Source organism: Spermophilus citellus (assembly GCF_964194105.1).
Source record: "Spermophilus citellus genome assembly, chromosome: 3".
Lineage (NCBI taxonomy): Eukaryota > Metazoa > Chordata > Mammalia > Rodentia > Sciuridae > Spermophilus > Spermophilus citellus.
In genome coordinates this window covers 207,811,165-207,835,227 of record NC_138184.1, presented here as the reverse complement: position 1 = coordinate 207,835,227, position 24,063 = coordinate 207,811,165, and the positions used below count along the sequence as shown (strand labels likewise).

The 24,063-nt window shown below is 38.3% G+C and overlaps 1 protein-coding gene across 3 annotated transcripts in view; it reads right to left on the bottom strand.

The window, feature by feature from the left end:
* Window positions 1-24,063, bottom strand: part of AHCYL2 (adenosylhomocysteinase like 2) — a 205,228-nt gene that overhangs the window by 21,670 nt on the left and 159,495 nt on the right. For all 3 annotated transcript variants that reach the window (XM_081284504.1, XM_081284505.1, XM_081284506.1), the window contains exons 3-8: window positions 20,688-20,831; window positions 19,550-19,650; window positions 10,630-10,732; window positions 8,730-8,824; window positions 5,929-6,035; window positions 4,660-4,776 (exon numbers count right to left, since the gene is read on the bottom strand). In XM_081284504.1, the coding sequence (XP_081140630.1) occupies window positions 4,660-4,776; window positions 5,929-6,035; window positions 8,730-8,824; window positions 10,630-10,732; window positions 19,550-19,650; window positions 20,688-20,831 (667 nt within the window). The remainder of the gene's footprint in view (window positions 1-4,659; window positions 4,777-5,928; window positions 6,036-8,729; window positions 8,825-10,629; window positions 10,733-19,549; window positions 19,651-20,687; window positions 20,832-24,063) is intronic.

Genomic DNA, 24,063 nt, shown 5'->3' with positions numbered 1-24,063 from the left:
AGGTTTCTTTGTTTTTTGTTTTTTTTTTTGGTGGTGGTGGTGGGGAGTACCAGGGATTGAATTCAGGGGCACTTGACCACTAAGCCACATCCCCAGACCTACTTTTGTATTTTACTTAGAGACAGGGTCTCACTGAGTTGCTTAGTGCCTCACTTTTGTTGAGGCTGGCTTTGAACTTGTGATCCTCCTGCCTCAGCCTCCCGAGCTGCTGGGATTATAGGCATGCGCCACTGCACCCGGCTGTTTGTGTAGTTCTTGTTGTTTATTTTTCATTTTGATGAAAAGCTTGGTTTCTACCCTACAGAAACTAATAACCAAAAAGACTAAAGAACATATTTTCTCACTCCTTGCCATCCAACCAATTTTACGTATATGAGAGATTCACACCACCCCCCTTTATTCATGTTTTTCTTGGGAGTGGTGGGGAAGAGAAGATGAGAGTTATGTGGTAATTTTTTCCCCCAGTATAGGGGATTGAGCCCAGGGGTGCTCTACCACATAGCTACATCCCTAGTCCTTATAGTTTTTTATTTTGAGACAGGGTCTCACTAAATTATTGAGACTTGTAATTCTCCCGCTTCAGTCTTGGAACTCTCTGGGATTATGGGTATGTGCCCAGTTACAGAGTAACTTTTAAACATTAACAGCAATATATATAGACTTAATATATAATATTTAGAATATATAATATGTTTAAATAAAAAGAAAGATAAATAAGAAATTAAAGTGATTTTAATTTAGGAGCTCTGGTTTCATGAAAACATTATTTCAGCTTATTGATTCAGATAATATAACAATGGTACATGAGTAATACAGTTAGTGGTTTCAGAATGGCCAGTGGGTCCTACATTAATTCAACAGGGAGAGTAATTAGCAACAGAGTGAAGGAGAGCTTTGACACAAGTTGACACCGACCACAGAAGTAGTCAGTGAGTTTTATGGAGTTGATCCCTTCTCAGACATGTTCTATCTCTGTCTGTAATTCTCTACAAAGCTGATTCTGTTTCTGGGGTTTCTCAAAAGAATTTGTCAGAGTGATTTCTGGCTCCTCTTGGGATGCAGTAAGACTCCTTTCTCTGGGAATCCTGTGCTAGGCAAAAGAAAGTTTTCAACTAAAAAATGGACTATGTTGCAATAGACAATTTCTACAAATATTTGTAGGTCATTTTACTCTTTTATCTACCTGTTTACCTCTTCTGTTGAATAGAATCAATAAATGTTCCAAAGGCAAAGTAGTAATCCTTCTTTCAATGATTTGGCAACTCTACCAATAACTATACACACCCCAGTTAAGATCATCAAATACCAATAAGTGCAGAGGCAATTCTTGTTGAGTGAAGAGATAAGTCTGGCAGGGCTACTACTATACTTAGAAATTGTGGCTTAGGGGAGTGATTCTGGAATGGCTAGCACAGCAAGGAGAATCAAAAGATCATATTTCTGGGTCTCCTTTGCTTCGACTACCCTCCACCCTCCTCAAGCCTTTTCTCCTCTCTTCCCAAGGAAGACACTCTCTCACTGTGACTACAGGTGGCTGTGGGGAAAAGGAAATATCATCAACCACTGCTCTGCAAACAACAGCTAGGCACTTATGTGGATGGATTCCAGTTAGGTAATGATTTCCCTGGGATCTTAGGATCCATATCTGTCATAAGGTTCAATGATAAAGAACAGAAAAGACCTCAGCCAAGAAAGGATTTTTTAAAAAATTTTCTTTTTAGTTGCAGATGGAATACTACCTTTGTTTTTATTTATTTTTATGCAGTGCTAAGGATCAAACCCAGTGCCTTACACGAGCTAGGGAAGTACTCTGCCACTGAGCTACAGCCCCAGCACCTCCAAGAAAGGATTTCTTTAAAAAATATTTTTTAAGTTGTAGATGGACACAATACCTATATTTAATTCATTTATTTTTATGTGGTGCTGAGGATAGAACCCAGTGCCTCATTCGTGTGAGGCAAGTGCTCTGCCACTGAGTCACAATCCGCCCCCCCCCCCCCGAAAGGATTTTGGAAGGCTGGGTGCAGTAAGCTGTCTGGTGCTGAATTATTTATTTATTTATTTATTTTTTTAGAGAGAGAGAGGAGAGAGAGAGAGAGAGAATTTTTTAATATTTATTTTTTAGTTATCGGCAGACACAACATCTTTGTTGGTATGTGGTGCTGAGGATCGAACCCGGGCCGCACACATGCCAGGTGAGCGCGCTACCACTTGAGCCACATCCCCAGCCCTCTGGTGCTGAATTAGAATCATGCCAAGTTCCTATTTCTGTCTTAATTCTTCTAGCCCTAGGGTCTCTAGAGGAGCTCTTACATGATCTGAAAATCCTACCTGAAGTACTACCTTTGAAGCACTGGGAAAACCTCAGTCTCCAGAAGGCTGCCCTTGCTGCATTTACACTACATCCTAGTTATAGGACTTCCCTTGTTGCCATGGGGAACCAGCCCAGAAACACAGAAGGTCAGTCACCAACACCTTTCTCATATAGACACTCTACTGGAGTGAGTGTTCTCCCCTTTCCATGCAACCCCTCCCTGGAGCACAGTTTGCCTCTCCTTTCATCTCTCTGGCTCTCAGCTCTGCTGAGAGGAACAACTGTTCTTGACCCAGTTGGAAAGTTTTTCACTATTGGCAGATTCCTACAAGCTCTTAGCACTCAGAGAGTTTCTAGAGAATAGTTGACGTTTTCTTGTTTCTTTGCTGTGGAAACTAACTTTACTCCTGTTCCACTGCTTCTAGCTTTCTCACTTCATACATTTCTGACTTTAAAGAACATTTCTTACCTTCAGGGTAAACCCTGATTGGGAAGGATTCTGTCCATTTTTATGAACTGGTGCAGGTATCTTTATGAATCTTTTACTGAACCTAGTATAGGCTGCTTTTAGTTTCACAGATTTAGGAGTTGAAAAGTCAAAAAGACAGCTAGTTGTGTGGCTAAGCAAATGGTTTAAGGAAAATACCCAGATTACTATTGATTTGATCAGGCTCAAGTACTCACAACAACAGCAACACTTTTATCTACATAGAACTAGGTGCAGAACTATAACAGACTAGACTAAAAATCTACTAAACTGTTCAATCTATCAGCTAATACTGTTGATCCTATAGCAGTAATAATTAACAATAGATGGAATTTGTATTGGATAGTCCCCAAATAAAAAAATTCAAAGCAAAAAGCTTCCCCTAAAGTCTAACTCAACCCTAGAACTTATTGTACAGAGTCCTAGAAAGAAGGGCAAGGGAGATTAACACTGAGCAAACTTATCTTCTCATTTAATCCTCACAATAACTCTTTGAGGTAGGTCTTACTGTCACCATTTCACAGATGAGGAAATACACATAGGAGAATTAAATAACCAGTCTATTTATTATTTACAGTTAATAAGTAAACAACAGAGCCATCACAGTGATACATGCTTATAATTCCAGCTACTCGGGAGGCTGAGGCAGGAGGATCATAAGTTCAAGGTCAATCTCAGCAACTTAGTGAGACCCCTGTCTCAAAATAAAATAAAATAGGATGGGGAAGAGCTCAATGGTAGAGTGAACTTGGGTTCAATCTCCAGTATTGCTAAATAAATAGATAACAGAGTTCATTCTAGCTCCAATGCCCCGAAATTCCAGCAGGTTAGTAATATGTTCCATAGAGCCTTTCTTCACTTTTCCATTAACATATACATGATGGGAACCATCTGACTTGGCAATATTCTAAACCATTTTAATGGTTTCACTTAGGAAATTATGGTGTACTATAGTTTGGATCTGGAATATACCTCAAAGCCCAGCTGTTAAAGGCTTGGTCCTCAGATTGGTGCTATTGGGAGGTAATGGAAACTATGAAGTGGGGACTAGTGGAAGGTCTTCCAGTTACTGGCATGTCCTTGAAAGGGAAAGAGGGACCCCAACCCTTTCCTCTTCTTCTCTTCCCATGTCCTGGCTGTGGGGTGAACAGCTTTGCTTCACCACACTTCCCCTGCCATGATGTGCTGCTTTGCCACAGGCTAAGGACTGAAACCTCTAAAGCTCCAAACCAAAATAAATTCTTTCTCTTTATAAGTTGATTGTCTCAAGTATTTGTTATAGTAACAGAAAGCTGACTGACAAGTGGGATACTCCTAGCAACAATGAATGAATGTTAGAACACAAGTATAGAAACAAACTGAGTATTGGAAGAACACAGGATTTGGTATGAAATGAGTGGATTTTGTCAGACTTGCAGTACCTACAGATCTGAAAAAGCTAGAAATTCCTCTGGAAATCGTTTCTTCACCACAAGTTTCCAAATGGCCACAGAATTACATGACAGTTAGAATTTAAGAATTTTATGATAGTGCATGAGACAGGATCTAGAATAGGATGACTAGGAACTGTTTTCTAAATTATTAAAAATATTTGCTTGTTTATACTGAATTTAGTTAATGACTCACAGGTCTGATAGGGTCACAAAATAAGAATTCTGCCTATTAATAGATACGAGCTAGTCCCATTGCTTAAGTAAAATGGATTTTCTTATAATAGTGATACCAATGTAGTTCTGGGTTATAAAATATTGGGTGTGAAGTGGTGACAGATCCAGAGGGGCCATATGAATCATTTCTAGAAATAACCAAAACCAAAAAGAAAGTATCTCAAACTCATCTCAAAGATAATAAACATTACCCATCAAGAATTGATTCACGGCAACAGTACAGGTTGTCAAATTTCTGTTTGGTGACTGAGTCATTGACATTCATGGCTGGGACACAGAGCTTCCCAGCTTTGGACAGTTGGTACAGCCTGGGGATAAGAAAAGTCAAGAAGAATATAAAACAATGAGATGTTACAATCTTCTGTTGGTTTCATACCAAATCCTAAAAATGTATTGAGGAGGTGGGCTTGAGGGCATGAGACATGACAAGTTCCATCCTGTTAGGTGGATACTGAGAAATGTGTTTTAGAGACTACATACTGCTTAGGAATAAAGACCTTATCCAAAAGTCATGTGAAGAAAATCCTTGACCTAACTTTAAGGGCTTAAATGTAAAAATTTTAAGTTTCATACTAATTTTACTTTACTCCCCCCCACCCCAGCTCTTTTTGTGGTGCTGGGGATTGAATCCAGGGCCTTGCACATGCCAGGCAAGTGCTCTACCACTGAACAAAATCCCCAGCCATGATTTTCCTTTTTAATTATAAAAGGAGTAACCTTAAGTACATTCTTAAAAATCATGCATAATCTCACTATTCTAAGGCAATAATTTTAATTTTCAAATAGCCTCAAATTTATAATGTCCATATACATACCTATAAATATGCATATCTATGAGTTTTATAATAAATTAGTCATTAAAATTAGATCTATTTGTTTTATTCAAAATTCATACCTTCTAAGAGTCTAAAGTTTATGTTATAACTTATGATTTTGTATATTCAAAAAGTTCATGATACACTGAAGTAGTCACGGTGGCTTATTCAGAATTTTCTTCCCACAAATTTTATTTCATAAGGTCTTTGTGGGTGAATAATTGCAAACAGAAATGATTTCAAATTTTATTAAGGGAATTATGTTCATTTGGGAACAGAACTCTAAGTCTTTGCTCTGTACATAAGCAAGTAAACTCTGTGAGGGTACAGTTTTTGTCTATTTCGTCCACTATTAGATTCCTAGAACCTAGAGCAATTCACTGTAGAAGTTCAAAAAACATTTGTTGAGTAAATGGATTTGTCCAAAAAAGAACAAGCACTCACTGCATCACATGAACTAGAAAACATGAGAACCTCATTTGTTTTCCCTTCACTATTTTGTTATTTGTTATTTTCAAAAAAAGTGTACAATCTCAGATCTCATAGCAGGATCCAATTTTTAACATAATATGTTCTATAAGTACGTGATTACAAAATTATATATCTAGGCTGTATGAAGCCACTTTTGCTCATGTTGAATCTTACCTATGGACTCCAGTAACACTCTCCTCGACTATGCCCTTGATTTTCTTAAACATATTGGGGTACTTTTTATAAATCCAGTGAGTAAGATCCCCTCCATCATCCAAGATCTGCAACAGTAAGCATCAGTAATGTTATTCATTTTGCTGAAGACTCAAGGGTTCTCTGGGTCTTGTGTCTCAATTTCTAGTTACCTATTTAAGGACATTTAAATTTCTCATATGGTCATACAAAGTAACTTAAAGCCAGAGCTAATGTAATAATCTACCAGTAATGATACTCAAGTAAAAGACAACAAGCGGGTAAAAGGCCAATTGTAATTCTCATAGCCAAATGACCCTCCCACATAACACATCTACTATATTACAATACCCTGCAATATGATGAGGATCTTTCTTTTTATGGGTTGACAGCTTAAGTGGTTTTCTAATTAGTTCATGAATGTACAAAGATATTCACAAAGCCTAAACTTCATATAGCTAATTTCTATAGGTTAAATTCGGGACTCTAAATATATTCAATCAAAGCTTAGCTTAAATTAAAGGATGAATAATTAGTCTCCATCTCAGAACAATGGTTTATAAAACTGCATTTGTTAATACTTTACTTCTCCCAAAGTAGAGGCACTCTCCCACCCAATGTATCAGGCAACATTGTTGGGTTTTGCCTAGCACAACCTCACACTCTGTATAAACCAAATTAAAAATAACTAGGAAGCCGTGCAGCATGTAGGTGTGCAAGCATGCCTCTGAGCAGCTCATCACTATTTCAGGTTGGGATTAAAGATAAACACAATGCTGTGCCCACTGGAGCTTTCATCAGCAGAGGAAAGCTACTGAATTATAAATAAACTGAAGAAAGATCAGCTTAGAATACTATCAGGCACTAGGCTATGGCACTTGAGCCCTTCACTGGGCTGTCAGAAGTGTGCTTGGCAGAACTTTCTAAATTGTTATGCCCATCTGTCTAGAAAATCCCCAGAGCTGGCACGTGCCCATTTTACAGTTCCATCATATCAACCCTACCACAAGTACTAAAATGTCATCCTGAACCCCGAAGTACACAAACTCCCCAACTTCATGTCTACCATCTGGTCTTTTTCACTTCCAATCTATTTTCTCTGACTTACTCAATCTTGCTTGAGAGGAGAGACCGAGATAGGGCTCACATTAGAACTCTTATCCTCATTCCATACTTCAATCAGAAACCCTCAGAACTGATGCTCTAAGAAACCCAAAGGATTTTCTGAGTTTCTCTCTCCCTTTTTGCCTGATGGAATCCCATGAGATTTTCCGTTTAGCCTCTAATCCCACAAAAAAGATCAGAGACAAAAAGGACTGAATAATTGTAAACTCTCTGGTCAGTCCCTCCATTCTCATCTACTTTTCCCTTTTAACAAAGGTATGATATAGGCTATCCCTAAGATTTATATAATGAATGTAGCTCATAATTTTCCTCATGTAATTCTATTATAGAAATTCTGTTCATCAGGGAATCTTCCTAAGGTTGGAAAGCAAGGAAAAGCATTAGATCTTGACAAGATCCAAAGAAGCACAGGGTCCTAATTTTTCTGGGGTGACAACTATTTTTGTCCTTGTATAATTTTCTTTATTAACTTTCCAGCTATTTGTGCTGGCTCCACATTTCATAAAAGCTCTCGGGGTTAAATACCATATCCTCCCTGTGTTTATGACTATAAAATTAGAGTTTTATTCCCAAGAGAAACCCCTTGGCGTATCTTCTCTAGTGTCTGTCAGTCATTACTCTCTTCTGTCACTGTTAAAATTGCTAAAACGAGGTGACTCATCTTAGAGCCACTGTATTATATCCCTCTGGGATACAAAAACTTTAACCCAGCTTCATCAAACCAGCACCTGATGCCATGTGACCTGGACTACAGAATTCAGAAAAGACTGTTTCTCTGTCCTGTACCAGGTGAAGCCTGCTCCGTGGTCTTTAGCAATAAGCAATGGTTTCTTTTTTCAGTGGATTCTCTAATTTCTCCTCTTACTAATATGCAGAAATGTTTGCAAAGCCAGGGTGCCTCATACTCAGTGTAGCTTTTTGCCAGTATGTGAATCTAATGTGCTATATCAGCCTTCAGGATTTGTTCTTTTACAAAAATGAAACAGAAATAAAACTGAAGCAAAAATTTTAAAAAAATCCCAAACTTTGCCTGGTCATCTTTTTTAGGCAGGAAATGAATAAAGAGAAGAAATTTGAACTTGGAAAATCTTTGGGTATGCTATAAATTCAGTACATTAATTCTTTTAAAAAGCTCAGTACATCAGGGGCTGGGGGTTTTAATTTATTTAGTGTTTTTGGTGGTTGTTACTGGTGGTGTGGGGTGGGGGTAGTGGTAGGCAGTGGCAGGAGATGGAAATGCATTACCCTTGCTTTTAAACCAGCCAATGCTCTTGGGCAGCATTTTAATATTACTGAGAAAAATGAATGCTTCCAAATGATCAGTACCAACAATTAAGTCTCTGAAGTTGTTTATTTTAAATATTTTGTTTTACTTGTAGTTGGACACAATACTTTTATTTTATTTTTAGGTGGTGCTGAGGATCGAACCCAGGGCCTTGCACATACTAGGCGAGTGCTCTACCACTGAACCACAACTCCAACCCCTAGTCTCTGAAGTTTTAAGAGGTTCAATTCTCTTGGGAACCCAGGTACCTCAGATAGAAATAGAGCCATTTTCCTTCCTTCTTGTTGGGAAATCCTCTCCCAGGTCATAGAGCCCTCCCTACCATCATCCTATCAAACACACACAGAAGTGGGTTAGCAGAAATCTGACCCACCATGTTTGGCTGCCAGCCCTCCACGTTCACACATCTGTCAATGCACCACCAAAAGTCATCTTCTGACTCTCCTTTCCAGGCAAAGACAGGAAATCCTATGAAAAAGAAATAAAGAGAAACCAGTAAAGGTTGTAAAAAGAGCTGACTCCCAATTTTTGGCAAGAAGTCACTGATTTTCCCCAATTCTAAACACTCTCAATCTTGTTATATTCCTTGGACTGACTTTCTTCAATGATTAGTATTGCCTTCAGCCCTTTTACCCATTCTTTTATCTTTGATGGCTATTTTGTTCTTGTTAGCCCAAAGAGGATAAGCGTAACAGACAGGAGTATGGTGGTTTCTAAAAAATATGACTAAAGGGAAAAAAGAAGAAACCAGAAATAAATACTTCTTGATCCAGTCAAACTGGCACTCTTACCATTTCCCAACTGCACTTCGATCTTTGTTGCTTCTATACTTTAGTCATCCCACCCTCTTCATCAGGAAAACTCTCATACTTTCCTCCATCTGCTAAAATGTTTGCTTCATGTCATAGCCCAGTTAAGTGTCATGTTCCCAATGAAGACTGATTAACCCAGTTGGAAGCAGGTGCTCAAGGAATCCAAACTTTTCTAAATCTATTGTATGTGTACTGAATATGAATTCATGCTCAATTGTCATATTTACTACATATGTCCTTGTATTATCATTATTTATGCAAATGTATTCTCTCTCTTCTAGTACAGTGTAAGATTCTAAGGACAAAGATATTGTCTCATTTGTCTTTTTTGGGGGGCGGGGGAATCGAACCTGAAGGGCCTCTACCACTGAGCTACATCTCAAGCCCTTTTAATTTTTTAAATTTTTAGACAGTGCCTTCTCACAAAATTGCTGAGGCTAGCCTTGAACTTGAATTCTTCTGCCTCAGCCTCCTGAGTCCCTGGGATTTCAGGCATGTTGTACTGCACAGGGCCTCATTTGTTTTTTTATCTCTTTTTTAAAATTTTATTTATTTTTATTTTTTTTAGTCATACATGACAGCAGAATGTATTTTGACATATAATACATACATGGAATGTATATACATCAATCATATTGTCTATTCTGCTGCCCTTCCTATCCCTGTTTTTTTATCTCTTAAAATAAGATAATAAACATTTGTTGGGAAAGAAAAGCAATGATACATATGTACAACTCATTGGGCTATTCATTTAATATTTGTGTACTTTTCTATCATATGTACATCAATAAAATTTTATAAATAAATGAATATAAACAACAACAACAACAAAAAAAAACCACAAATGAAATGCCAAAAGTACTAGCAAAAGGAGAGACACGCATGCTGTGTAAGGCTTTTCCAGGGGCTCTGACATATTGCTTGGTTGGTTCCCTGATCTGTGCCTTGCATCAGAAAGTGAAGGCAGGAAGCTGACAAGGTCCATACTTCCCTATTTCTTTTGTCCTTCAAGTGTCAGTAGATGTTATGATCAAAATTAATTTGCCAGGTCAAGTCCTCTTTACTGCTGAAGCAGAAATACCAGACATCAAACCAGAGGAAACTATTGACTGCAAAACCTGCAAGGCCACAAAACTGTGGCTGAAGCATTCTTTTCTCTAATCCACATTACCTTAAGACAGCCGGTAACATTCACCAGTATTCTATTTGTCAAAGTGGAGCACGAATAACAGAATATTACGTATAGGTACATATATGCCAACTACAAAAGAACAAAGTTAACTAGATTGTATTTGACAAGAGAAACCTAGAAAAAGAGCAAACTTATCAAGAACAGGGATCCATTTCTTACCAGGCAGATGCTTTACTGTCAATCTTTCTAAAACATTTATATACAGACAATGGCACTTCTGGGAGACTTACTTTAGCCAAAGACATTAGAAAACAAGCAAAAGAACTTACCACTTTCTGCTAGAGCAGCAGCCACTTCATTGAGAGTGGAATAGATGTTACAGGCAGCCCATCGGCACTGTGCCCCCAGAGCACCCAGAGTTTCCATAAGCACCTGTGTTAAAGAGAAGACAGGAGATGAACAAGCTTATACCAACATATATTTTTTTAATAATTATGTGTATGTGTATGTATGTGTGTGTGTGTGTGTATAGTTGTAGACGAACACAATACCTTTACTTATTTATTTATTTACTTATTTATTTTTGATACCAGGGATTGAATTCAGGGGTACTAGACCACTGAGCCACATCCCCAGCCTTATTTTGTATTTTATTTAGAGAGAGGGTTTCACTGGGTTGCTTAGCACCTCACTCGAGATCCTCCTGCTTCAGCCTCCCGAGCCTCTGGGATTACAGATGTATGCCACCACATCTGGCTTTATTTATTTTTTAGGTGGTACTGAGAATTGAACTCAGTGCCTCACACATGCTAGGCAAGTGCTCTATCACTGAGTTACAACCCAGCCCAAGTTTATATATTTGACAATGAGAAAGTACATCAGGAATAACAGACCAATAATTTTCAAACCATGCTCTATAGAACCTCTCTAGGAGCCGGGGACACGGCTCAGTGGTAGATCACTTGCCTACCATATGTGAGGTTCTCGGTTTGATTTCCAGCACTGTCAAGAAGAAAGGAAGGAAGGAAGGAAGGAAGGAGGGAAGAAATGATCAACAGAACCTCTTCAGTTTTCTGAACACAGGGCAAGGCAAGAGGCTCCAGCTGAATTCTATGCTTCACCCTATTTGTATACTGAATCTGCCTAATATTTAAAAACAAGAGAAACTTCCACCCTAACAACAAGAAAAATCTGGTAATCTATAAAGTTAAACTTCAGCCCATCAAAGAGCCAAGGTCGTAAAATGACCAAGTAAACTGAAGTCCCAAGAGTGATAAGTCTTTATTTTTTTAATTGTAGTTAGACACAATAACTTTGTTTTATTTATTTTTATGTGGTGCTGAGGATTGAACCCAGTGCCTTACATGTGCTAGGAGAGTGCTCTTCTGCTAAGCCACAACCCCAGCCACTGATAAATTTTTTTAAGTAGGAGGGAAGATTGTTTTGCCTTTGGCAGAATATGGGAGGAACAGGTGGTACTGAGATAAGAAATAGCTGCAATACTTGAGATAAGAAAAATTAACTAAAATTTTAATTAAAGGCTAAGCATAGGCTAGGCATGGTGGCACATGCCTGTAATCCTGGAGTCTTGGGAGGCTGAGGCAGGAGGATCGAGAGTTCAAAGCCAGCCTCAGCAACTTAGCAAGGCCCTAAGCAACTCAGTGAGACCCTGTCTCTGAATTAAACACAAAACAGGGCTGGGGATGTAGCTCAGTGGTTAAGTGCCCCTGGGTTCAAGACCTAGTACAAAACAACAACAAGAAAAATAAAAGGCTAAGCATTGGAAAGTTTGTCATCTGGATTTCTGGAGCCCCAGTTAGACATGAGGAGTTTCACATGCAGAGAGCTGATGGCTGGGCCCAGAGGCAGGCATGGAACCTGGGCATATTTCTATATTTTTCTCACTGTAGGAAGAATAGGATTCATGACTGTCTTCAGGTACCATGTAAAGATTCAGTGCTCCTGAGGGAGGGCAGAAACAAAAACTCTCTGCTTCTGGGAGAGTAGCAGGGAACCCTCTTGAGCACAGGACAGTTCACGGATCTGCTACCTCTCCAGGAAGGGCAAAAAACATCTTTTGCCTGAGACTCCCACAGGTACAAGGCAAAATCTGGCTGCTACATAAAGGAGAGGCAGGAACGCTGCCTGCCTAACACTGATTGGACTCCTCCAGCCCTCACCAGGAGGCTGACCCTGGGAAACAAAGAGCAACCATTTGTGCTATAGTGGGGGCAGGCACTTGAAGACAGAGTTCCCTGTAGAATACATATACTGAAGCAGTTGAATGCTGAGAGTGATGGCAGAAACACTAGAAAAGCCCTCTGGAAGTAAAATCAAATCACAAGGTAACAGTATCCCACTGCTAAAGGAATTTGAAGCCTTTGATGCACAACAACAAAAGCTAAATCTAGTTCAATTCATAGCTGCAACAAAAACTAATATGCTGTCACTCAAAAAATTTTAAGGAACACAAAAAAGTGACAAAAGTAAGCCCGGTATCAAGAATTAGAGCCAGAAGCTAGGAGTGGTGCCTGAAGTAGGAGGATCACAAGTTCAAGCCAGAGTCAACAACACTGTGTGACTCTTCTCAAAAATAGAAGGGATACCTGGGCATGGTGGTGCGTGTGTATAATCCCAGTGACTCAGGAGGCTGAGGCAAGGGGGTTGCAAGTTCAAAGCCAGCGCTGGGCAACTTAGCAAGACTGTCTCAAAAAAAAAAAAAAAAAAAAAAAAAGCAAGTACTGGGAATTAGCTCAGTGGCAAAGCACCCAGTGGGATCAATCTCAGTACCAATAGATATGTATAAAAAAATAAATAAATAAAAAGGGCTCTAGCTCAGCAATAGAGCACCCCCAGATTCAATCCTGTACTGTTAAAAAAAAGTAAGAGTTAAGAAGCAGTTATTTTCCAAAATTAATAAAAGAGGATCCAGAAACAATGACATTTCAATAGCAAAGATTATATTAATGCCCAGATCTTCTTAAAAGAGCCAGGGGTCCTTGGAAATATAACTGATTCCAAGGCTACAGCAGAGCTTAGAATATCTTCTACTGCAATCAAGAAAATGTTCAAAGAATGAAAGTGACTTATCAAAATACAAGCCATGGAAGCCATACCAAAGGGCTCCTCCTGGCCTGGGGACAACATAAGCATCAAAATAATGATAGTAAGGCCTATCACCCACTACATAAAATAAAAAACAAAAATTTTATACAAATAAAAATAAATGAGGGCTGGGGCTGTAGCTCAGTGGTAGAGCACTTGCCTGGCACATATGAGACACTGGATTCGATCCTCAGCACCACATAAAAATAAAATAAAGGTATTGTGTCCATGTATAACTAAAAAAAATAAATGCAAAGTCTAATAAAGAATAGGATAGTTACAAAAATGTATTAATTACAAAGAGAAAAAAATAACTTTTATGAAGGAAAAGCAGGGAGATTTCATCTTACGGGATCAAACAACATCAACAATATGGAACAAAATGAAATCATAACCACCTAATTGGATTCAGTGGGGAAAATGTAGCATCATTTCTGTGATAGTCCTACTATAGATGCATAGTCTCAATCAAATAATGAGGAAGCAGCAGAAAAATATAAACTGAGGACATTACAAAATAATTCCTCTGTAATCTTCAGGAGTATCAAGCTCATGAAAAGCTAAGAAAGAATGAGTAACTATTCTGGATTACAGGAGATTAAAGATATCCAAAGTACATGTATGAAGGCATGAATTGGTGTGAACATACTTTATATACAGAGATATGAAAAATTGTATTCTATATGTGTAATAAGCATTGTGATGCATTCCACTATCATGTATTTAAAAAATAAAAGCAATTTTTTTTTTAAAGAGAGAGTGAGAGAGGAGAGAGAGTGAGAGAGAGAGAATTTTTAATATTTATTTTTTAGTTCTGGGCGGACACAACATCTTTGTTGGTATGTGGTGCTGAGGATCGAACCCGGGCCGCTCGCATGCCAGGCGAGCACGCTACTGCTTGAGCCACATCCCCAGCCCCAAATAAAAGCAATTTAAAAAAAAAAAAGAAAAGAAAAGAAAGGAGACTAAAGAGAGACATGACAATCAAGTGTGACACAGGTATGGACTGGATTATTCTGTTATGAAAAGTCCTACCGAGAGGCTGGAGTTGTGGCTCAGTGGTAAGAGCACTTGCCTAGTATGTGTGAGGCCCCGGGTTCAATTCTCAGCACCACATATAAATAAATAAATAAAATAAAGGTCCATCAACATCTAAGAAAAATATCTAAAAAAGAAAGTACTACTGGGGCTGGGGATGTGGCTCAAGCGGTAGCGCGCTCGCCTGGCATGCGTGCGGCCCGGGTTCGATCCTCAGCACCACATACCAACAAAGATGTTGTGTCCGCCGAGAACTAAAAAATAAACATTAAAAATTCTCTCTCTCTCTCTCTCTCTCTCTCTCTCTCTCTCTCTCTCTCTCCCCTCTCTCACTCTCTCTTTAAAAAAAAAAAAAAAAGAAAGTACTACTGAAACAACAAGTGAAACTCGCATTGGATCTGAGGAGTAGGTGGTAATAATCAATGTTAATTTCCTAATTTTGATGAATGTACTGATTGTATAAAAAGAATGTCCTTGTTCATGGAAACTATACACTAAATATTTGGGTATTGCTGTGGTCTGCATGTATGTGTACCCCAGTGTCTTATGTTGAAATCTAACCCCCAAGGTAGCGATATTAAGAGGTATGCCACCTATGAGGAATAAGCCTCAACAGACACTGAATCTGCTTGTCCTTGCCCAGCCTCTAGAATTGTACATAATACATTTCTTTTGTTTATAAATTACTATAAATAACAAGTTTATGTTATTTATAAACTACTCAGTCCAAAGTATTTTATTATAGCAGCCCAAGATAACTAAGACAAAGGTGAAGGGAATATTAGGTTAGCAACTTACTCTTCAATGGTTCAGAAAATAAAGTTGTCTGTGTTGAACTTCCAATTTTTCTGTATATCTGTATTTATTTTGAATTTTTAAAAATTATTAGAGCCAGGGACAGTGGCATATGCCTGTAATGCTAGTGACTCTGGAGGCTAAGGCAGGAGTATTACAAGTCTGAGGCTAGCCTTAGCATCTCAGTGAGACCCTGTCACAAAACAAACACACAAACAAGATAGTTGATGTGTGTGTGGGGGGTGCTGTAGCTCAGTGGTAGAGCAACCCTGGATTCAAGCTCCAATACTAAAAAAAAGAAAGAATTGTGAGTCAAGACAGTTGGCTATTTGGGATCAAACAGGAGTAAAGGCAGGTGAGGAAGCAAAGGAGGAGGACAGAGCTTAGAAACTGTTTAACATGACTTCAAATCATTATTATTTAGAAGGAAAAGCAATGGAATTAGGGTTAGAAGAACTGTGGGAACACACCTAAAAGATATAAATAGATCTGTGTCTATTAGAAATATGGACAGGAAACCATTAACCATGGTAGTTATTTGTGGAGACTGGTTTATGAGACTTTTTCTTTCTTTCTTTTGTGAATGCACAGTTTTTTTTAAATCTTTTTATTTGTTGTTTTCAGATATACATGATAGTAGGGTGTATTTTGACATATTATACATACACGGGGTACAACCCATTACAATTTTGATTCCACTCTTGTGGTTGAACATGCTGTGGAGTTATACTGGTCATGTATTCATATAGGAGTAAAGTTATGTCTGATTCTTTCTACTATCTTTCCTATTCCCTTCCTTCATTCCCCTTTGTCTAATCCAATACATTTCTATACTTCCCCTCCCTATCCTCCCTTGTTATGGCTTGGCATCCAAATATCAGAGAGAGCATCTGACCTTAGGTTTTTGGGACTGTCTTATTTCACTTAGCATAATATTCTAGAGTACCATCCATTTATCAGCAAATGCCATAATTTCATTCTTTATGGCTAATATTCCACTGTGTATGTATGTATGTACCGCATTTTCTTTATCCATCTGTTGAAGGGTACCTAAGTTGGTTCTATAGCTTGCCTACTGTGTATTGAGCTGCTATGAACACTGATGTGGCTGTGTCACTGTAATATGCTGATTTTAAGTCCTATGAGTGGGATAATGGTGGTTCATTCGAAGTTTTCTAAGGAGTTCCCATATTGCTTTCCAGAGAGGTTGCACCAATTTGCAGTCCCACCAGCAATGTATGAATGAACCTTTTTCCCCACATCCTCAGCAACATTTAAAAAAAAATTTTTTTTTAGTTGTTGATGGACCTCTATTTATTTATTTATTTGTATGCAGTGCTGAGAATCGAACCCAGTGCCTCACACATGTGAGGCAAGTGTACTACCACTGAGCCACGACCCCAGCCCGTCAGCAACATTTATTATTACCTGTATTCTTAATAACTGCCATTCTGACTGGAGTGAGATATAATCTCAGTATAGTTGTAATTTGAATTTCTCTAATTGCTAGATATGTTGAAAATTTTTTCATTTATTTTTTGACCATTCATTTTTCTTTTGTGAAGTGCCTGTTCAGTTCCTTTTCCATTTACTGATTGGGTTATTTGTTATTTGTTATTGGGTTATTTGTTACTGAGACTTTGTCTTCCTACCTTATAATCTTATGGTAATGTTTGAAGATTCTTAAATGGACATGAATATGTAATCAGGAATATAAAATAGAGATCTAAAGCAATAGGAAAAAACACTCTTGTAACTATTTTAAGGAAAAAGAAAAATATAAGGAAGTAATGATAAAATAATATTAAAATTGATAAACAGTGATTAATACTAAGGAAAAAATAGAGAGGGAACCCTGAAGGCTGGTAATGTTCAGCGAGTGTGGAGATAAACAACAAACTAGATATAACTTAGCAACATGAGACAGTAGAGAAGTACTTACTATTTTAAGTTACCATGTCTCATGTCCCTGACTGAGGAGGCCCAGAAAAGGTTTCAAGAGCATTTCTGCCTCAATTCATTAGACTGTAGCTTCAAAAAGAGTTAGCTTTCAATTTATTATATTAATTTTGGTCAGTCAAGGCACTCTATTCCTCAGAGAATATATAACCCAGAAGTGTCTCAGAGTGAAAACAGGAATCTCTACTGTCCTTAATCAGGAATGTGACCACATAAGAGTGTGCTTCAGGAGAGACAATCTTTTGAAAGTCAATCTGGACTTTCGCATATTTTTTGAGCTATACAGATGACTCAGACCTTATAAATTCCATAATAGACTATTTTCTCAATCTACCTATTTCCCTCTAGTGGTCTCAATATGGTTGTATCACATCTTTATTTTTACTTATTTGTTTATTTGTAGTGCTATTACATCTTTGATGATGACTCAAAGAGGAGATTTAAAACACTAAAGGAGCATTTTTGGTTGTCACAATGATTGGTAGGGGAGTGCTACCAGCATTTATTGGGAAGGGCCAGAGATCTGGACATGATGAAAGTGCAGGACAGCCACTTATAACAAAAAATCTGTGCCAGTCTGGTATAATTTTCAAGTGTCCCACTGAAAGTTCACAGGTGAAAAAGCCATTTATAATTCTCAGAGTTAGAACCCAATTTCATGTTACACATTAAGAATATTTTTATAGTTTTAATACAAAACAAGAATAATTTTTTCAGGAAGGCAACAATTATGTAAATCAAGAGAAAACTCATATGTTTCATTGTGGTTGTTGCTCAGAAATTTACAGAGTTGTTTACTATTTCAGAAAATCATATAATTTGGTAATGCTGCCCTGATGCTCTGGAATCAATAACACACATATCTATCTTCATTTGTAGCATTCTCATTCAAATAATGCTGTGAGTAAATATAAATAACTGACTATTCTTCCACAGTGCCCAAGAATCACATACTGAAATTTTTAAAAATTATAAATTACTTTCCTCTTATTCTTCTTTTATATATAAGATTTTTTTTTCCAGGACTGGGGATTGAACCTGGGATACTTTAAAATGGGGACTTTAGCTCCCCTGCCCCTTTTCAACATTTTATCTTATTTATTTACTTATTTCTCTCTCTCTTTTTTTTTTTTTGACACAAGATCTCACCAAATTGCTAGATCACAGGTGTGTACCACCGTGATTGCCTTAAGTTAATTTTTTTTTGTAATTTAAAATTTTTGTGTGTGGGCTGGGGATGTGGCTCAAGCGGTAGTGCACTCGCCTGGCATGCGTGCGGCCCGGGTTCGATCCTCAGCACCACATACCAACAAAGATGTTGTGTCCGCCGAGAACTAAAAAATAAATATTAAAAAGTTCTCTCTCTCTCTCTCTCTTAAAAAAAAAAATTGTGTGTACCTAAATATGCTATATCTGAATTTCATTTCGAGACAATTTAGGGACACTAAAATATTTATAGATAAAAAGGAGTCATTAAATCTGTCAAGGGCAGGAATCACTGTTCTAAGCCCACTGTGATTCCAGTCCCCTTCCCAGGACTGGAGGGACAATGGGCATGTGATCAGTTCTGCTCAGTGAGACCCAATGGAGAATCCTCAAGAACTTCTGGGAAAGGTTTCCTTGCTCTTGAGAGAAAGGAAGAAATGGTTCTTCCTTTTCATGTCACCTTGTTTTGACTAGACTAGTTATAACCACCTTACAATCAGCAAGCACACTGAGGAGGCAGCCTAAGTGAGTTATGGAGAGATGCAATGGAAGCCGTGAGATCTTGCATCTGAAGTCACTCTTCCCACTGGACTCTCCTCCTTGATGAAGCCAAAGGGTGCTCTACCACTGAGCTACATCCCCAGCCTTTTTCATTTTTTATTTTCAGGGCCTCATTAAGTTACCCAGACTGGCCTCAAACTTGTGATCCTCCTTCTTTAGCCTCCAGAGTCACTGGATTATGAGTGTGTACCACTCTGGCTCCCACTGCACTTTTAGCTATGTAACATAATAAATTTCTTTACATATAAGTCAGAATCAGATGTTTTCCTTTCTGCAACTGGAAGCAGGCTAACACAAAGTTGCACTGTAGAGATGACAGTGGAAGGGATAGTAAGAGGAAGCAGTGTAGTACAGTAGAGAAAGTCTAAGCTTGCTTATATTGATACACTGATGTTATTACTAAACCCTCAGAGCTTTAGTTTCCTTGTTTACAAATGAAAAGAGGAATCTCTGCTTTACATCATGTTGTGAGGATTAACAAACTCCATGTCCAGCTGTTAACTTGGTGCTGGCATGTTATAAGCACTCAATGGCTGGTGGCAATTATTAACTATTGCTGTTAAGAGGAGAAGGAACAGGACTCACAGCAGTCTGCGCAGTGATGTGTGTGCAACCCACAATTTTGGCTCCAGCCAAAGGCTTTTCTCCTTGAGCTCGCTTCCTCAAAGCCATCAGTGCAGGCATTTCTGAAAAGGTCCAATACAAACAGCAATATTAGGAAGGAGGGAACAAAAGATAAAGGAATAAACAGAAAAACTTATTCTCTTAGATTTCTCCGAAAACTTGGAATAGAACCACCATTTGACCCAGTTATCCCACTCCTCAGTATATACCCAAAGGACTTAAAATCAGCATACTACAGTGATGCAGCCATGGCAATGTTTATAGTAGCTCAATTCACAATAGCTAAGCTATGGAACCAGCCTAGATGCCCTTCAACAGATGAATGGATAAAGAAATGTGGTATATATATACAATGGAATATTAGCCATAAAGAAATGTGGTATATATATACAATGGAATATTAGCTGATAAATGGATGGTACGCTAGAATATCATGCTAAATGAAATAAGCCAATCCCCCAAAAACCAAAGGGAGAATGTTCTCTCTGATATGCAGATGCTAACACATAATAAGGAAGGTAAAGAATAGAAGTTCATTGGATTAGACAAAGGAGAATAAAAGGAAGGGAGAATGGGAATAGGAAAGACAATAGAATGAATTGGACATAACTTTCCTATGTTCATACATAAATACATGATCAATATAACTACACATCATGTACGACCACAAGAATGGAAGTTATACTCCATATATGTATAATATGTCAAAATACACTCTACTGTCATGTATATTTTAAAATAATGAGTTTTTTTAAAAGGGAAAAAAATTTATTCTCTAAGGTTAAAATTCTTCTGCTGATCATGTTCTCTGTTAAATCAGGTTTCTCAAGGGATCAAGATATTAACCAGAATTTTCTTTTATAAGGGGATTTCAGAGGCAAATGCAGGGTTCTGACTCCCTATATGCCAGTCCTTATAGTCCCTTCTATACCCCCTAGAGTCTCCTTTCCCATAGTGTTTTCTGAACTTGGAATTTTTCATTTTAAGTATCCTTGACTATCACACTGAAATTTCAAAAGCTAGTAGGCCCCAGGATGAACAAAGAGATTAACATGGACAAAAGACACAGGCAGGTGGAGAAGGTGCTTGCTTTCTTTACCTTGTTCAGCAATTTCAATTTCTCTTCGTCCAAATTCTGCCTGTTTGATGTTCTTGACACAGAAGTCACTGCTTCCCTTAGAGTTCTTTTGCTGTTTGTCCCTGGGGGATGTCTCATCATCAGAGCTATCTGTATATGAAGCCGCTGGAATGATAGAAACAAAAACCCTCAGGTAAAAAAATTTGCTTCCTCTAAAATTCCAAATCATGGAGGAAACTGAGGTTTCTCTATTCCTTAGCACCATACAAATTTACACCTTTGGTAAGCACCTAAATGGAACAATGGAGCTGCCCAATCATCTGTGGAAAAGCACTACCCACAGGTCAGAAAGGAGAACCCAAGAGATTGTCAAAAACATTCTCCCTAGATTATATCAATTTAGAATCTAGGGCTACCTGTTTTTTTGTTTTTTTGGTTTTTTTTTTGTTGTTGTTGTTTTGTTTTTTTTGGATACTGGGGATGGAGATTGAACCCAGGGTCACTTTACCACCGAGCTATATCCTCAACCTTTTTCATTTTTCATTTTGAGACAGGGTTCTCAGTAAGTTGCTGAAGGCCTTGCTAAATTTCCAAGGCTGGCGTCAAATGTGCAATCCTTCTGTCTCATCCTCCTGAGTTGCTGGGATTATAGGAAAACGTGTGTCACCACATTCCACAATGGCTAACTTTATCTTCAAAACATGTAGAGGTTCTTGATATGCAAAAAAAGAGAGGTTACACCATGGTAGCAATAGGTTAATGTTCCTGACGAAAGATTGAAGTAATTAACTTATGAGTTTCTGGGATCCCAGCTATCCTTCTCTGTCTGTTGCTTAAATGCCTGATTTCACTTGTATTTTAGTACAATAACTAAGACCTAGTAAATAAGGAACCCATGAGAAAATAATTAAGAACCACAAAAAGTGTTTGTCTGATAACAGAGCTTTCTTTTTCAAGACTGGCTTTGATGGGGCTGAACCATGCCTGCAGACCCAATTAGACACTGACAATGAAGTATTCAATGTGCTCTTCCTTTTTCTTGGCCTCAGTGGGTCCTGCATTAAGCATTTTAGATTCCCAAATTGGTGAATAAGTTCTCTTTTGGTACAATAATGCTCTCATAACCAATCCCTTTAGTGATATACACTAGCAGGGGAAAGGTCCAAGTGACCAACAGGTAGCTGCTGCTACTGCTATTCACATGCTTAGCTAAAGTCTTCTTAGTCTTCATATAATTCTGTAGTTGCTAATGAGTTACTGGATGCTTCGAACCAATTTTCCTTCTTTAATTTATGTTCAAGTTTCAGAGGATAGTTCTTCCTCACTCTCAAAAGAGTTTTTAGGGGAGTGGGGAACATAAAGCATTGCTATAAAGTACCTTACATTACTCAATAGAATAAAATATTTACCATCACTTTTAAGGGTAGAAAGCTGCAAAAGCACAGAGCTCCTAGGGCCTATGGTGCTCTGATCTGCTTATATCCAGAGAATTAAGACATTGCTGGGATTTCTTAGCAGAGGGTCTATCTCTAGGGGTGCTGTAAAAGGCAAGTCTGACCTTGTCCAGTTAATCAGGCACAGCTCTGCAACACTGTTGGGGCAGCAGGGGCTTGAGGATCTCTCTTGAGCTGGAAAACTGCCCTGGAGCAAAGTCCTAACACGAGGCCACAGGAATGAACAGGGGCACCATGGGAGGTGAGGGAATTAGTAAATTCCCAAAGAGACTTTTGTTCTTTAAAGGAGCTAATCTGTACAAAAAGTTTCTGGTTTCCTCTCCTAAAGTGAGTAAGAGCTCAAAGTACTTTGGGCAACAGAGCTCAGAAAGAGCTTTCTGGGCAGTCAACTGTTTTACTAATCAATATTCTGATATAGCTTAGGAGTTGAGGCTTAAGGGAACCATCCTTCTTCAACCTGAGAGAAGAAAGATAACAGCCTCCCCCAATCCTGATCCAAATTTACAAGAAAATTACTTTTGAAGAAAGAGTCAACATTCAGAATGACTTTGAAATTTCATGTTTTCCCAAAGCCATGATGATTTTTATGCTTCCCAGTAGCCATTTAAATATAGTGGTCACATGTTCTGGAGTCAGACAGACTTCAGTTGAAGACTCAGTCTCTATTTCTGGGTATATAAAGTACAGATGATATCAGAGCCTATTCAGTAGGGCTCCAAACCTATTCATGTATTCAGTCATTCACACTTTCATTTGTTTATTGAACGCATTTTATCTATGCATCTACCATGTACCAGGCATGGTCTAGGTGCTGGGAATATAAGACAGATATAGATGGTCCCTACATTTATGGAGTTTTCAGTCTAGCAGGTGAGTCAGATATGAAAGAACTAATTATTTAGAGTTTTTTTTCCCTCCCTTCCCAATACAGCTGTAATGTGTGCTGTGAAGCCAGAAATCAGAATGCCATAAGACAGCATAATGATTTGTCAGGGTTAAAAATGCAGCTCAGTGGGAGAATGCTTGCCTACCATGAACAAGGCCTGGGGTTGAAGCCTAGTTTGATCACCAGCATGGGCAGGTGGTAAGGGCTGGAGATGTTGTTCAATAGTAGAAAGTTGGCCTAGCCTGCACAAGGTCCTGGGTTTGATCCCCAGCACCCCCAGAAAATAAAAAAAACAAAAACAAAACCTTGTCAGAAGTCAAGTTGTTGAGAAAATTTAAAAAAAAAGACATTACTAAATAAAGTGCTTAGTATAATGCTTGACATAGAGTAATTAAGTCTTCAATAAATGATACCTGATATTATTATATGCTTTTGTACATAATTTAAATAATACCAGATATAAAATCTTTAAGCATTCTTACTCAGCTTTAAAATGAGTAAAGAATGACATACATACAAAATTATTTAGCAGTTTCTTTTTTTTATTATCTCCGTCATCTCCTACTTAATCTACCAAAGCAGCAGGTGGTTGGCTGGCAGTGATTAAAAAGGTTGAGACACTAGTCCTAACTACCCAAAATAGCTCTCCCCTCCTATGTCTCTTTAGCTTCTAAGGATGAGTCAGGGGAAAAAACAAAACAAAACAAAAAAATAAACTAAAAAACTTCATCTTAAAGAGAAGCACTTCAATTTTTGGCTGGAGACTGCACCGCCCCCGATTCATTCCTCCTACTTTCCCACCCTCTCTTTCTTGTACCAGGGATTGAACCCAGGGGCACTTGACCAACAAGTCAAATCCCCAACCCTTTTTATTTTATTCTTTATTTTGAGACAAGGTTTTGCTAAGTTGCTAAATTGCTGAGGCTGGCTTTGAACTTGTGATCTTCCTGCCTCAGCCTCCCAAGCCACTGGGATTACAGGCATGTGCCAGTGTGCCCAGCTCTCCCTAATTCTAAGAATAAAATTGTTTACATCACTTCTCTATTCTAGATGCTAG